Source organism: Watersipora subatra, chromosome 6 (genome assembly GCF_963576615.1).
Source record: "Watersipora subatra chromosome 6, tzWatSuba1.1, whole genome shotgun sequence".
Lineage (NCBI taxonomy): Eukaryota > Metazoa > Bryozoa > Gymnolaemata > Cheilostomatida > Watersiporidae > Watersipora > Watersipora subatra.
In genome coordinates, this window is record NC_088713.1 from 10880110 (window position 1) to 10895468 (window position 15359).

Genomic DNA, 15359 nt, shown 5'->3' on the forward strand with positions numbered 1-15359 from the left:
AAGGAGGCACAAGACCCCTCCAAAAGGAGTGCCCCAGTCAAGGGAAAAAGGAGCTGAGAAATGGAAGATGGCTGCAGCAGTAGCAACCACTACTAGCTGCAATAAGGCCCTTGCGGAAACCAGGAAAAACCAAAGTACTGATTCAGCCCAGGCCTCACCCAGGTGGACCTACCCGAAAAAATCAGGCTGACCTAGAACTCTACCCCAAGTCACCCCACAGCTACCTAGAATCTATTCCATACATTACACCTAGAAGAGTCAGGCATGAGTCCTCCAGAAGTAAGCACTTTGGCTTCCTCTCAGGTACCTTGGTGCCCTGTCTCGCAGAGGACAACCCTGCCATCAAAAGAGACTTGCGCAGGCATGTTCTATACCTGCACAAACGGAGCAGCCTCAAGCAGCCTCCTTTGAGCACAGAGACCTTGCGCAAGCACACCTGCTGGAGCGTCCACACTCTGCCAGTTACTTCCTCTCAAGTAAAATCGAAGGTCGAGCAGTGCACTGCCTGTTTAATACCGGATGCACCACTAACCTGCTGGGAAAACAGGTGTTCGACCGACTTCTTGTGGTATAAGAGAAACATTTGAGGAGAGTGACACCCATGGCATGTTTGCTGATGGGACCAAGTTACCCTTTTATGGTGTAATCTGTCTCTTAGTAAGGCTCGGCGAAGTGAAGACCGAAAAAGTCTTCATAGTAAGTCAAACTAGTGAAGACGCAATTCTTGGAACGCCTTTCTTTATGGCAAACCAATTCTCGATGGAGCTCGCACGACCCGTGGTGAAGGTGGATGGAAAGCCATTGGCATGTACCGACCGAGCTGGGAAGCTGCTCCAGAACAAAGTCCAAGAAATTAGAGACTTGGTTGTGTCAGCTAGAACAGAGGTTGCGGAGAAGTGTAGGTTGACCTCATGAAATTTCTGTCCACTCGAGATAATGGATGGTTCCCTGAAGGCCCGCCTCTAGCTACAAGCATGAACGAGCCCGGAGCAGATGGAAATGTGTTGGTTAGGTGTCTCAATCCAACCCCCAACCTCTGACCATCCGTTCGGGAACCACTGTAGGCACTTACTCTTCTGTGGAAGACTCTCCTCCCAATGCCGGCATTCCTCCCCTCAAAGAAGGCCCTGCTGTGCCGATCACATGAGTCAAGGCTAATCCACAAATCTCCCAGCATCTCAAATAATTGTACCAGGCTGCCAGACCCTCGTGCCAGAATGCAGAGTAGGCTAGAAAACTGGCTACCCTACTGACCAAGTATGGGTCAGTGTTTAGCACTGTAGATGATGATATGGGTTGAACGTCGCTCATGGAGCACTCTATACATGTGAAAGATGGGACCCAACCTGTTCATCAACCTCCTCACTGCTTAGGGCCTAAAAAGAAAACATAGACTGAGAGATAGGTACAGGACCTGTTTGCCAGAGGGTAGATTGAGCCGGCAGGAGGAGCATGGAGGTCGCCTATTGTGTTAGTAAAGAAGAAGGATGGAAAATGGCGGTTCTGTGTGGATTACCAAAGGCTCAATGCGGTAACAAAACAAGACGCCTATCCCTTTCCCAGATAGACAAAAGTCTATATGCCTTAGGTGGAAGCTCATAATTTAATACCCTCGATCTCGTCAGCAGATACTGGCAAGTTCTGCTTTACGAAGATGCCAGGGAAAATCCACGCTTCATCACTCACCCAGGATTGTGGAAATGGAGAGTACTTCCTTTCGAACTGTATTCTGCCCCAGCCAAATTCTAGTGATGGATGGAGAAAGTTTTGAATGGGCTCAACTAGCACACATAACTATTATACCGGGATGACAGGAATGTTATTGCACTAAATTTTCAGACCCGCTTCCAGCGGCTGGAGGAAGTATTCAAGTGGCTGCAGCAAACCGGACTCAAGCTCAAACCAGCAAAGTGCAAAATTCTACAGTCTCAAGTGTGGTACTTGGGCCACATAGTATGTAGTGAAGGGGTTGCCACGGACCCAGTCCAAGGAAATGTTCTGTAGTTGAGCAGTGGCAAGTTTTGCGTAGAGTCCGAGAGTTGCAAGGGTTCCTGGGTACCGTCAGATACCGGCAGTACATCCCTGGATTTGCCACCATTGTGAAACCCCTCCACTGGCTAGTGGAGAAGGAAATGCCCTAGTGATAGAACAGGTAAGGAGCAGGCAGCGTTTGACACACTGCACCCAAGCCTCAACACAGCACCGGTGCTGGAGGGTCCGGATCTGAAAAATAACTATATCCTGGATATAGATGCCAACGGGTGCGTCGTAGGAGCTTCGCTGTCACAACAGTATCGTAACCAGGAACAATAGATCACTACAGCAAAACACTCACCCCTTGGAGGGAAATTGCTGCGTGACACACAGAAAGATGTTGGCAGTGGTCAAAGCGGTAAATCACTTCCGCTCGTACTTATATAGGCAAGAGTTTTGGCTTTGCACGGACCATGCCTTCCTGCGACGGCACTGCCGCAGGAAGGGGCCCTCCCACTGGGTCGCACATTAGCTAGAGGTACTAGCCGAGTTCAAGTATAAGCTGGAACACCGCACAGGACTAAACCACGGCAACGCCGATGGCCTGAGCAGTCAGACCTGCAAAGACTGTCAACAGTGTGCTTAGATAGTTTACCGCGATGGGGGTCCAACCCGGCTGGAGTTGGACCGAGAGGAGCAGGATGAGGCTAGGGTGATTGGAGAAACCACGTTCTGTCATGGATTGCCAGGCCTTCACGTGGTCGCCGGTCTGCTGGTGTGAACCCCTGTTTCCGCAGAAACAGCTAAGGTCGACCCGAGACCAGTCGAGGCTATTCTGGGATCCCCTGACATTGAGTGGGTGATAACCCGAAGCACAACTAGTCGCCACCAGGATTCACATAAGAGCTGGGCAGGGGTCACCAGGACCGCGTGCAAGACGACCGGCCATTTGGGCCAGCACTTTGCTGCCTTGGTAGCACAAGCCGGCTCGAGGCTGGTCGAGGCTACCCTGGGACCTGAGACATCGGCTCAGCTAACTAACTAATTAGCTTGGTTGCAAAGCGAGGGCAAAAATGCTGTAGCCCTAATGTAACGAGCGTTTCAGAGCCACATTGAAGTACCATTGGAACAACTGGAGTTGTTTGGAACAACTGAGCCAGGAGCTCAGGGTTCTGCCTAGTAAAAAGAAATTGCTGAGTATCAGTCGAGATGGCGTGCTAAAAGCCAGAGTGGCCCCTCATGGTCAAATCCGATGGTGCGCTGTGTGCCCCCAACTTCTAAGGGAGCCAGTTATCTGGCAGACACATACCATAACCTATTTGGAGTGGGCAGGATGGTAAGCCGCCTCCAGCTTACATGGTACTGGCCCAGACTGACAGCCACTGTCTGCAGGTTAGTACATAGCTGTAAGGTGTGTCAGGCCGCCAAGCATAGAGGGACCAAATCTGCAAGAAGCCAGAAGCGATTATACGCTGGCTGACCCTGGCAAAAGGTCGCCATTGACCTAGTAGGCCTCTTCCCCACCACCCCAAGGAGAAATAAGTGGTTCTTAGTGCTCTCGGACCACTTTACTCATAGCAGGATGCCATTGCCATTTTGCAGGCCACTGCTCCAGTGGTGGCCAGTGCCCTCGATGAAAGAGTGTTCTGCTACCTGGAGCTTCATGAGCAAATTCATACAGACCAAGGTGCTTAATTTGATAGCCAACTGATGGAGGAGCCCTGCCAGCTCTGGAAAGTGAACAAGACACGGACTACTCCTTACCATCCACAGGCCAACGGAGATTGTAGAGAGGAACAATTGAGGTCTGGGCGACTCTCTGACGGCCATGTTGTTGGAACGATGCCAGGAAGAATAGGATGAGCTCCTGTTCCAGCTGATGCAGGCGTTTTGAGGCACTTCCCACACCGTCACAGGCGAGACGGCCGAGTTCATAATTTTCGGCAGGGAGTTGCGCCTGCCCAAACATTTAGAATGTCACCCCCTTCCATGGAGATGCAATCAGCAAGCAACTACATACTGCAGAAGCAACAGAGTTTGGCAAAAGCACATGAAGCCCTCAGGGAGGCGCAGATGGAGACTAGGCAGACAGATCAAAAAAAGCCACAGCTCTTCACACCTGGGGATTGGGTGTGGTAGGTAAACATGCAGCGGCGAAGAGGGGCAAACGCTAATCTACAAGCTGAGTTTGTGGGCCCTTACCAAGTCATAACCGTCTGGCTGAACCACATCTATGTGGTAAAAAGACAGAGCCAAACCTTGACTCAACACGAGTCCAGATTGAAACCCTATCATGCCTGCCAAGGGAGCACTGGCAGTGCTCCGGCGACGCTTGAACCTCGAAGGGGGACAAATATGAAAAGAGCCAGGAGGGCTTGGCCCTCACGAAGAAGCTACCCGCATCCTGATGAAGAATTAATGAAGTTCCCTTTCTAAATGAGTCTAGCTGATAAGCTCGACGATATGGGAAAGGCGACTCTACAGACCAATGCCGGAAAATAAAACTTGCACGAGGGTTCGAACTCCGGACCTCGTGCAGCACCTCCTCAAAGCAAAGTTGGAGAGGAAATAAACCTTCCCCCTCTAGAAAGTCCCGATGAGTTAGCTATGTACTTGGACTCCAAACACCTAGCGATGTTCCTCTAGGCAGTGGAAAATCCCAGCACCGCTACAAAAGATCTAAATCATTAATCGTCCCGCACTAGAAAAAGGCTGTTACGGTAATTGGGTCTATCAGACAATAAGAGGGTACGACGACCTGGCCACAGACCAGATGACCTGGGAATCTAGTCCAGACTGCCAGACCACTTTATTAGGACAGCTTCAAGCTGGCCACCTGTATTCAGGCCATGCCGCGATAACTTCAGGAGGAAAAGAGACAATTCCAAAAGGCAGCCCATAGTACCAGAAACAGGATACACCAGCGACCGACGACCAACATTTTCTTAAACAAGAAATTAGCTGCTTAGAACACCATGTTAAGCAGCTTGAGACGTGGGCCCGTCTGGTTGCTTCACCTATGTTGTTTAATTAGATAATGCCTCTAATGGAGAGGAGGGTGTGGTCGATGCTGGGTCATGACGTTACGCTTCTTATTTTATTGTATGTGTTGTGCTTTTTTTGTTATATCGTTGTTTTACTGATTATACTATCACTTATCATCACTTGTTGTCATACCAACACACTAGCGATCCTGTTTATTCACCTTGTTAGCCAGTATTATCACTGTTTGCCGTTAGCCAGAACGGGTGATGCTATTATAAATAAAGGAGCGTGCTCACATAGTTGAGCAGAGCAAATGGCCGTACGCTCGTCGGCTAGTGGAATTCCATTTCTAATAAAACGTTGAACGAAACCACGCGCAATTTATTTCTGTATGAAATAGTGCCAAGTAAAGGCTGGCAAATTCCTTTACATAAGGTAAAATGCCTACAAATTTAGAATGAGGAGCGGTTTCTCCAATTAAGCAGTTTCTTTCTGAGACAATTTTTTTAGATGAGCCACTAGACTTCAAAAACTTGACGCAATGGGAAATAAGATCATGTCATTCTTTTTGCAACCGCTGAACTTGCTTAATCAGTTGTGCAGCAGGAATGGTAGCCAGTTGATGATATTATTTTGCAATATTGCCAACTTTTTGGCAAGATATTACTGTGCGGACTGAATAAAAATTTACTTACACTTTTCAAACCACATGTAGACAAAATCTGTGTCAGCCTGAACAACTTCGATCAGTGTAAGGGTTGGTCGGGGCAGTAAGTATCTAATACAACTTCTTTTAGACGATTGTAAAAAGCAATCTGCTCTCGAAAAGTTCAACCAAAATTTATTGACCAAAATAAATAATTGTGTGATAATAGTACCAAGAATGCAACCAAACATGTTAACTGAATTGTAGCTAGTAATTCATCGAAAATTATTTAATAACATGACCAATAGAAAAAACGATAAAAGACAAACACCAAATTACCACCGGTTTCACTTTAACAAGATTTGATTAAGTTTAACAGCATTTCTCTAGCAAGACTTTTTCCTCTTGCATAGCTAACCTTTGTGCTTTAGTGTATTTTTTATAAATTGACAATTAAAATATGTGTTAATTTATTTTTTCTTAACCCTTTCATTGCTACCTATGTACAAATTTAGCTATTGGCCTTCTGCCAAAAATTTTAACGAAAATTGCCGATTTTGCGTTATGATATGTATGCTTTTTTAAACTTCAAAAATATCTCGAACACTTTTGTTATATGTTCTATTTTGTTAACATGTTAACAAATAGTGCTGTGCAAAAAAATCAATGCATTTACACCTTGTGCATATCAAAAGCAGTGTGAAGCGACGTTCGTTATGAAGCAAAAACGCCCCTCTACAATGTTCTTTACTCTTACAAAATTTTCAAAATAATTACTTTCACCATTATTAGAGTCAATGCTGCTAGTTTAATTATATGTTTAATCACAAAAATCTGTATCTGAATTGGATATAATGTCATCAACAAAACTAATTATTGGTTTTTTAACTCGCACGGTACTTAACAAAACTTACACAAAAAGTGTTTGTTTTTGTTGGAAACTCTCATTTGAAAATTTGGAATATGCTTCGGAACTGCTTTGCTATTTTAGGGTAATTTTATTGAGAAATCTTCAGACAACACTGTCAATACCACAAAAGTCCTAAAAAATGTTGGTTGTGTTTTCAACAAATAATAAATTTAAGTTACTAGGCAATGCCTGGGAAATTCTCATAAATACGGATACAACAGTTGCCCATAGATTTCGAATAGATGGGCATGAAGGCGTTAACAATTGATATTTTGGTCTTGGTATGATTTTCTAACATTTTTGAACTTTTCCGTATGAGTTTTTTTCATAAACCCTTACCCTGAGCTTCAAGTGTCAAAGTTGTTGATTCTTGAATATGAAACTAAACTGTTGAATTTTTTGCACAAAATAGTGCCGTTTTGTGGAAAAATTTATCTTTCATATCGGTCTCGCGTAATTTCAGTTAAATCTAAAGGTTCTTTGAAAATAGATTTTTTATATTTTTAAACTCTGTTTAACCGATTGTTGTAATATACTGGTTTTATCTGTGTTTAGAAACCAGCCTTGTTCTTTAATGAATAAACTGAAATAAAACTAATTCACTAGCCAATAGATCTGAAAAAAAAGAAACACAGTTCTCGCTAGTTTTCAGTCAATTTCCTTAGAGAATAATTAGTCTCTGAAAAATTATAAGCTTTATTGTTATACTTTAAAAATACTTGTATGTTACTTCAAAGCTCTACAGAAATAATAGAAAGTAGTCCACTGTGAGTTCTAATTAAGTTTTTGATTGTTACAAGTCCAAAATTTTGGCATGGAACCTGTGTTTCAGAATTCATTAATTTTTTATCTCACCTGTCACATAATCCGACCATTTACTGGTTCAATTTGACAAGCAGAGTTTCACCAGGCAGGTGTTAGAAAACATAAACTCAGCTCATCCGAAATTACGCCACTCTCACTCTCTCAATCACACACGGTTTTAGCAAAAATGACAGAGAATATTTCTAAGCTCATTTCACAAAAATTGCGGCATTTTTATGAGGTAAGCTTAATAATACAACTACTTGTATACATTCTTTTCATATATTATATTTTATAAAATGAGTATTTATGTCATTATGTGCTGTAAAATAATAAACTTGGCTACACTTGAGCAGCTTGTTACATTCTATGCTAAAAGTCACTGTCAATATGCAACCTGTGCAAGTTGTATGCATTTATTAAGGTGTTCAGGTTTTTCATTGTAAATGAAAAAGCTGCAAAAATTAAACAATAGAAAACCAAGCAAACAAATTATTCAGCTCTAATTTTGCGTAATATTTTTAAAATTAAATTTTGCCTGATGTTTTTGTTACAAGAACTGCCTCTTGCAAAATCTGCATTTACACTATAATGTCTCTAATGTGATTTGGCAAGAAATCTCAAAATTCTTTGATTTTGACTGCTTTGTTCATTCAATTTTGTCAATTCTGATTTAAAAACGATCAAAATGATGTGATTAATGGTTTTTCAATGAGTGATTATTTATTGCGTGCATGGTTAGTCCGTTGACCTGTAGAACCAAATAACAGAAATTCAAATCTTTTAAAAATATCATTCTTGTAGAAGCCTTTGACTCAATGTGCAACAAGTAAATTCGAAAGCTTTATTTGAAATCATTGAATAATTTTGAACCTTTTGTTGCAGACTTGCTTCACTGCCTAGTTTGAAAGAGCTGAACCTCTCTTACAGTAAAATGGAGTCTGCTGGTCCTGTGGTCCTAGAAAGTCTGGTTTCTTTAGAGAAACTTGCTATGTGCTCTTGCAACCTTTCCAAGTTACCATCCAGGTAGGTGCGAAATACTGTCACACAAAAAACTTTCGCAAGACTCTGTCATGTTTAGGGACATTACTGTCTCTGCTTTTAACCTCTTCGTATGGTTCTAAATGTTTAAACTACAGACCTATAAATAGGAAATTAGATTTCTGGGTAAATAATTAGTGTTTACCAAAACATATTATATAGTAGTTAGAGATTTGTCTTACCCTAACAAACAAATGTCAGCTTTGGGCGGGCTCACTTTGTGATAGACAATTTTAAAATGAGTGTATTGGTTTGTTAGTATGTGTTAAAACAACCAATTTTTGACTTCAATAATTGCAATAGACACCATACTACCGTTTCATTGTGAATTCAGCATATAGCACAAATGTTCAAGCTGTACATGTGACCAAAATTTTTTCTTGACGCATGGAAAAAAAGTATGTAGTCTCAGTGGCTATGCGTAGAAGTTTTGCTCAGCCAAAAAGGTCATTTGTATTATGATATCAACTAGTTCAGAAGTGCAAAAAGGGTTGAGGTCAAAAAATATGGGTTTAGTTTAAACAAAATCACTATTGATATAAAAATCTTCACATAAAATAAAAAGTTTGTCTGGATGGCATAATCTGGTGATTATTATTATCATGCTAAAAATTTCCATGTGATACAGCCCATGACAAAATGTGATAATGGAAAAAAAGAAAGGATACTTCCGGTTGGGAAATGTAATATTAACAGTCAAATGGCACTGCAGTGCAATAGGAGAGCTGCAATGGTAGCTGTAATGTACTGGGTGTTATTACGCACAACAAACAACAATAATTAAAGGAAAATGCTACATGTTTATATCTCTCCCCTGCAATAAAAGAAATGCAATACTAGAGCTGAATTAGCAAGCTTATAGCAGGAGGATAAAATTATAAAGTTCGCTTGCAAAAAAAATTTGATTTTAGCCTAATTACAGCATATATTATGGTCAATAAAGTGAAAGCACGTTGACCATTAGTGCGAAAACATAGTTCTGAGAAAACTGGTGTTAAAGTTTGAGAAACGAAAACAAATGCACAATTCTTTTTACATTTTAAGACGTCATATCAACCAATATCATAAAGATGTGATATTTATCTAGATTTTACGGTTTATATCCAAAAAAATATGTTGAATTTAAAAATCTAAACAGATTTTTGCTGGCTGTCATAGAAATATATGAGTATCTATAAGAAAAGGTATTACTTAATTTTGCAAATATTAAAAACGGCTTGGCAGAATTGCGACATTGGGCACAACCGTAATATCATCAACAAAATTTTTAGAAAAATAATAACCGTAGCAAATTGCACACCATTGGTCACTATATACTTTAATTTTGTAAATTTGAATGATCGTGAGTTATATTTAAATTATAAGAAAAGCTGCTTAACCTCAATTTGAGAACGTTTTAGAATAAAATTTTCATCTTTTGGCAGGGATCGACAACGAAAAAACAGAAAGCTACTTCTAGACAATATACCATTGAGACCTTGATGACAAACAAAACATTTATTTTATTTTTTTCAACTAATTTTCATTATACTGAACAGTTTAAGATACAATAAAACGCTGATATTATGAAAATAAAAAGGTTTTTGGTGAAATTCTATTCAATAATAATTTCATAGATGTTTAATAGTAGGTTCAAAAATCTGGTGATTCTAACGATAAAAATCTGTAATTCTGTAATTAACGTAAAAGTACTGAAAAGTAATCGTTTATTTTTTTTCCGATTTCAAAGTAACTGACATTTCAGACACTCATGAGTACTTTGGTATTCTAACTGATGTCCAACGCAGTTTAAGTAAAGGAAATGACAATGATGTTTTTTCTAACATTTCTCATGTGATTATTACAATATTTAATTATAAGAATAATTATTCAATTTTATAAGGTTTAATTATAAGAATAACTTTTCAATTTTATAAGATTTAAATAGAAGAATAAGCATTCAAACTTACAAGATCAAAGTATATTATGTTATTATTATGTTATTGTTATTGTTTTTTCTAAATGCTTTTGTTAAATAGATTTTCTAAAAATCTATATAAATACAGTATCACAAATTCCTGATGCTGTTAGCTATGACGTTTTGAACTGTAAACAAAATTGTGCATTGGTTTTCTATTATTACTGTATTACTATATTATTAATATTTGTTATTCTAATAATATCAGTGCATTTTACTTCTTATATTGAATTTATCTTATTGCGAGGGAGAAATATAAATATATAATCTTTTCCTTTCATTATTGCTGTTTGTTGTACATAATAACACCCAGAACATTACAGCTACCATTGCAGTTGTCCGATTGCACTGCAGTGCCATTTGACTGCTAATATTGCATTTCTCAACCATCAGTACCATTTTTTTTGTTCCAATATCACTTTGGTCGTGGGCTGTATGACAAGGAATTTTTAGTTAATAAAATTCCCAAACTTCAACAAGTGAGCATAACCATGTTTGAGAACTTTATTCTGTTGCATATATACTTCAATTTCCTGCTAAATAATATTTTATCAGTCGTCAGTTGTAGGGACCAATTTCTCAAAGAAGTATGAAAAAGGTCTAATCAATGATTAGTTGTGGCTGGATTCAAGCTGAGGTATTTTTTAAGTTTTCAGTTAAGTCATACTTGAATATGTGATAAACAGTAATGCTTAGGTGATGAGATGTAATAAACAATTTTATATGACAGCTGTATTAATAAATGCTTTGTGACTGTGAAATGCATTTTGAATCAGATTGTTGGGCTGCTCTTTAATTTATAAACCTTCCTTTTTCAAAAATATGTTTTGAGGCTGCGTCATGAGTTTTTGTTTGTGTGAAACAAAAAATTTAGTTTTCAGTAAAACCTGCTCTTTGATCCCTCAAATCACTAGCATAATATACTATTAAACATTTAATTGGTTCAAGTGAAGCTAATTGAAAACAAATGCCGACAACCCTATCATTTTCACAAAACATGCAGTAAAATACTTTTCCCGTAATACATTATCTTTTAATTAAGTAGCGTAATTGTTACAACTAATGAAAACATTCACGATATTGCGTCTGATTAAATTTCCATAATAATTTACAACATTTATTAACTTTTGATGCATTATTAGAGTAATAAAACTTTGTCATATTAGCTTTCATGGACAATTTCTCTTGTTTTTTTATGAATCGACTGACTTCATAGCTTGTCGAGTAATATTGATAAAGTAGTTCTTCTAGGTGATGAAATCATGTAATTGTGTTATTTTTTACTTACATACTGCTCATAATTAGTTTTAATATTGTTAAAACTGCACATTCAGAAGTTAATATTTTGTGTTTCAACTGACAATTTAATTTGATTATTGTAGAAAGATCTAAAATGAGTATGAACTGACGAGACAGCTCACAACTGCTGACGTTCAGTGTGAGAATAAAATAACAGCAGCATGATAATTCACTGACAATTTTAGAAGTTTACAAAATATGTTATAATCTGCAGATTTAGGTTTTAATCTGTGTGATTAAAAATTTTAATGGGAGGTATAACCACATTTGATAAATAAGTCATGTTATGTTTCACATGTAATTCACAGAAAAATATTTCAGAGTTGAATATAAGTTGCAATAAACTGTATCATTTTACACACTGACAAGTTGGTGTCACCTAAAGCTATAAACAAACATAAAATACTTTATTCTTATTGAATAATGCGAGCAATATGGTGGATATTTACGACTGTTTGTTACGGAATCGATCCTTTCACCAATCTAAGAAAGTAGAATGTCAGATCGTTACATGTATTACTTTTGCCTGATTGGCTATTGTTACAGATATTATGGTAGCCTATGTATATTGGTTACAGCTTTGATTCACTGACCAATCTGAAAGAACTGGATTTAAACTTGAATAAACTGGATTCTGATTCACTTGTCGGTTTAGAAAAGCTCGTGTCACTGGAGAAGCTCAGGTTGGGGTCTTGTGACCTGAAAAAACTTCCATTTAGGTCAGTATCTATATACACTCAATCGAACACCTTAGCAAGGTTCTATTATTCAATTTTTTGAGACACTGTTTAATGAACATAAAATGGACTTAGTAAGAAATTAGAGTTAACTACTTTTGTGCTAATTTTCTATTGCCCTAATGATAATAGTACAAATACAAGTAATAATGTAATAATTTCTAAATGAAACTTCTGACACTTCACAAATACTTTAATTACTCACAAGCTGTTTATCTTCATCTAACATTTACTTGAGCCAAACTAGTTAATTTCAATAAATTTTTATTTCTTGTGTCGGCACATGGTTGTGTGTACCTTTAGCGTGCAGGTAACAGTGATTAATTCATTAAAGTTAGGTATCTCAATCACAATCATTTTCAAGTTTTCAATAACATTTGTTTACCTTTGTTGAAATGAAATTATGCATGTAACTCGAATTCACTGAAAATCCTTCATTAAAGGTTGTACTACCGTCTGCTGGTGTTATATGATTGACAGTAAGATTATTCATAGATGTGTAATAACAACCTTAGCAACAGAGTGTTATCAATGGTAAAGGCTTGTTTCCTCTCATCTAAACATTTATTTTAGGTGACATGGCTATTTATCAGTCACGGATTTTTTTAAGCAAAATTGTAAAATAAATGAATGACATAGAGAATCATTTTCACTGAATGCCTTGCTAATGAATATAGATACTACTTCAAATGAAAAGGAAATTTAATGAGGTCAGCAACGATATTTTTTAAAACATTAGCATCTCACATCTATTTTTAATAGAGATGGTACCATGATAGGTTATTACATTCTCAGGCTACACCAAAAATGTTCTATCATACTGTTCTTAGATGTAGAGTCTCGCATATATTGTTATTTAGGCTGATTTATTTGTTGTAAAAATAAGTTGCTGGAGCTCTCTGTTGCAGACTTTCATCGTTGATCAAGCTGAGAAACTTAGCCTTATGGGGCAATCCATTAAATCCTGAGACTCTTGATGAAATAGTCAAGCTTGATTCACTGGAGTATCTTGACTTGGGTTCCTGCCAGCTGGCCAAATTACCAAGCGGGTCAGTCTAAAAACCTTATTCATTGATATAAATATTTTGGAAAAGGTTTTTGGTTGCCTACATTTATTAAATCAAATTTTAAAATCAAATTTATCAGTTTTCCATTCACAACAATTTTGCTTTAAAAAAGATTTATTTTTTCATTAATGAACTAAAACTGTAATAGACATTGGGGTGCTATTGGGCCAACATAGTTTTGCAAACAATTTTTCGCATGGCATTTTTAGAAAGTTTTGTATTGTTATGAATACCAATCACTTCAAATATTTAACTTCAGTTTTAAGGTAGTTAAAGCTTTGTTGATGTATCGTTTTCTTTATTTTGAAGCAAGCATGTCTATGTTAGGAGAATACACTGGATTTGACTTTCCTAATTTTAAATCTAACTGTCAAAGTTTTAATGACCGAAAATAATTGAGTGCTCAAATTATTCAATTTGGTTTATGAAACTGAATATTTATCAAGTTGTCATCTACAGCAATATAAAAGGTCATTCAAAAGACTGATTTTCAAAGAGGAACTGCTTTGTTAAATGGGTTGCAGCTTGTGACATGTAAAAGGTATGCATTTTTTTAAGCTGATATTTTCGCTGTATTTCTAGGTAGCTTTGTTCTGAATGCAAATCACTTTACCAGAAAAGTAAAATCTTACCATGAACTAATGAAATAATAATTTTCCTGTTATAGTTAACACTTCTGCCCATTTAAAATCTATCAAAAGAGTTCATGTTGTAACAGTAACTAAATTGTCTTGTTAGACTGTATTGTATTGTATTGCCTATTCTAATATCATTAAAATAGGCAATATGATGCTAATGAACTATATAAATGAATTAAAATATAACTTTGATCATATGAAACAAATTTAAATAAAAAACCAAAATAAACTAAAAAATAACTAATGTTTTTAGTTTTTAGCAAACAAGTTTTTCAGTAAACTTTTTTTGAAACAGTGAATCTGTAAACAAACGTTTAAAGATTTACTGATATAAAACCTGAATATAAACTAATGTAAAACCTGTATTTGAATATTATTTTTATTTATACACTACATCTGATAGAATACCACTATGAGAAAAAAGTTAAAAAATACAATATCATCATACAATCAAACGCAACCACTAATTGACCACCACTTTGACATTCATTATGTTCGGTTTTTATGAACTCTTAATAGAAAGTTATCAGTATAAAAATGTCCACAAATGATAATAATAATAATAACATGGTTGCATCAATGACAGTTAGTTATTTTTCATTGCTGTAGTGTTGCCACGGTTTTAGTGGCGGTGTACCTGAAAAGATCGATGATCACAATCATTGGAACTGCACTCTGATTCAGTCACCAAAATATAAAACATATCAATTGTCTCCAGATTTATCTATGATGTGATTTAAAATCTGATCTGAAAAGTAGACGCTTTGTGGTGAAGAATGAAAATACTCTTTGGGAATGCCGCATTATGGAATTTCAGCCAATGCTATAGCGTATCGAAGTATGTTTTAATATTCGAAAAGATTCACGGCTTTTCTTAAAATGTTGAAAGTGATACCATGGAAATAATCAATAAATGTACTTGTGAATTGTTTTACTCAAAGTACAATTCACCCTCAAGATATGATTTTGATCGGTTTCAGTGTTAGCATCTTATTGTGAAAAATTGTATGTGGGGGTAAAGAAACTGTAATAATTATATAATGCCAACATCCTCTGGTAAAAATTGTCAAAAATTTATATAAGTGGTGTACATATTAAAAATTAGCTACAAAAAGCATGTTAACTTTAGTAATTGTAGTTATCCACAGTTGCGTTGTTGTATTTAGTGTATTTATTGGTTATGATCGGCATTGAAATTTTAAATTGCAATATGTGGCAAAGGGCGTACCGTTGACAGTTCTTACTTCCAAGACAGACATACATATAACATGAACTTTGAATTCACTATAAATAAGTTTATC

At 37.2% G+C, this 15359-nt stretch overlaps 1 protein-coding gene across 1 annotated transcript in view; it reads left to right on the forward strand.

The window, feature by feature from the left end:
* The first annotated feature begins 4462 nt into the window (after window positions 1-4462).
* Window positions 4463-15359, forward strand: part of LOC137398027 (leucine-rich repeat and IQ domain-containing protein 4-like) — a 52264-nt gene continuing 41367 nt past the window's right edge. Inside the window, exons 1-4 of the mRNA XM_068084127.1 lie at window positions 4463-4530; window positions 8205-8345; window positions 12195-12335; window positions 13262-13402. Coding sequence (XP_067940228.1) covers window positions 4463-4530; window positions 8205-8345; window positions 12195-12335; window positions 13262-13402 — 491 coding nt within the window. The remainder of the gene's footprint in view (window positions 4531-8204; window positions 8346-12194; window positions 12336-13261; window positions 13403-15359) is intronic.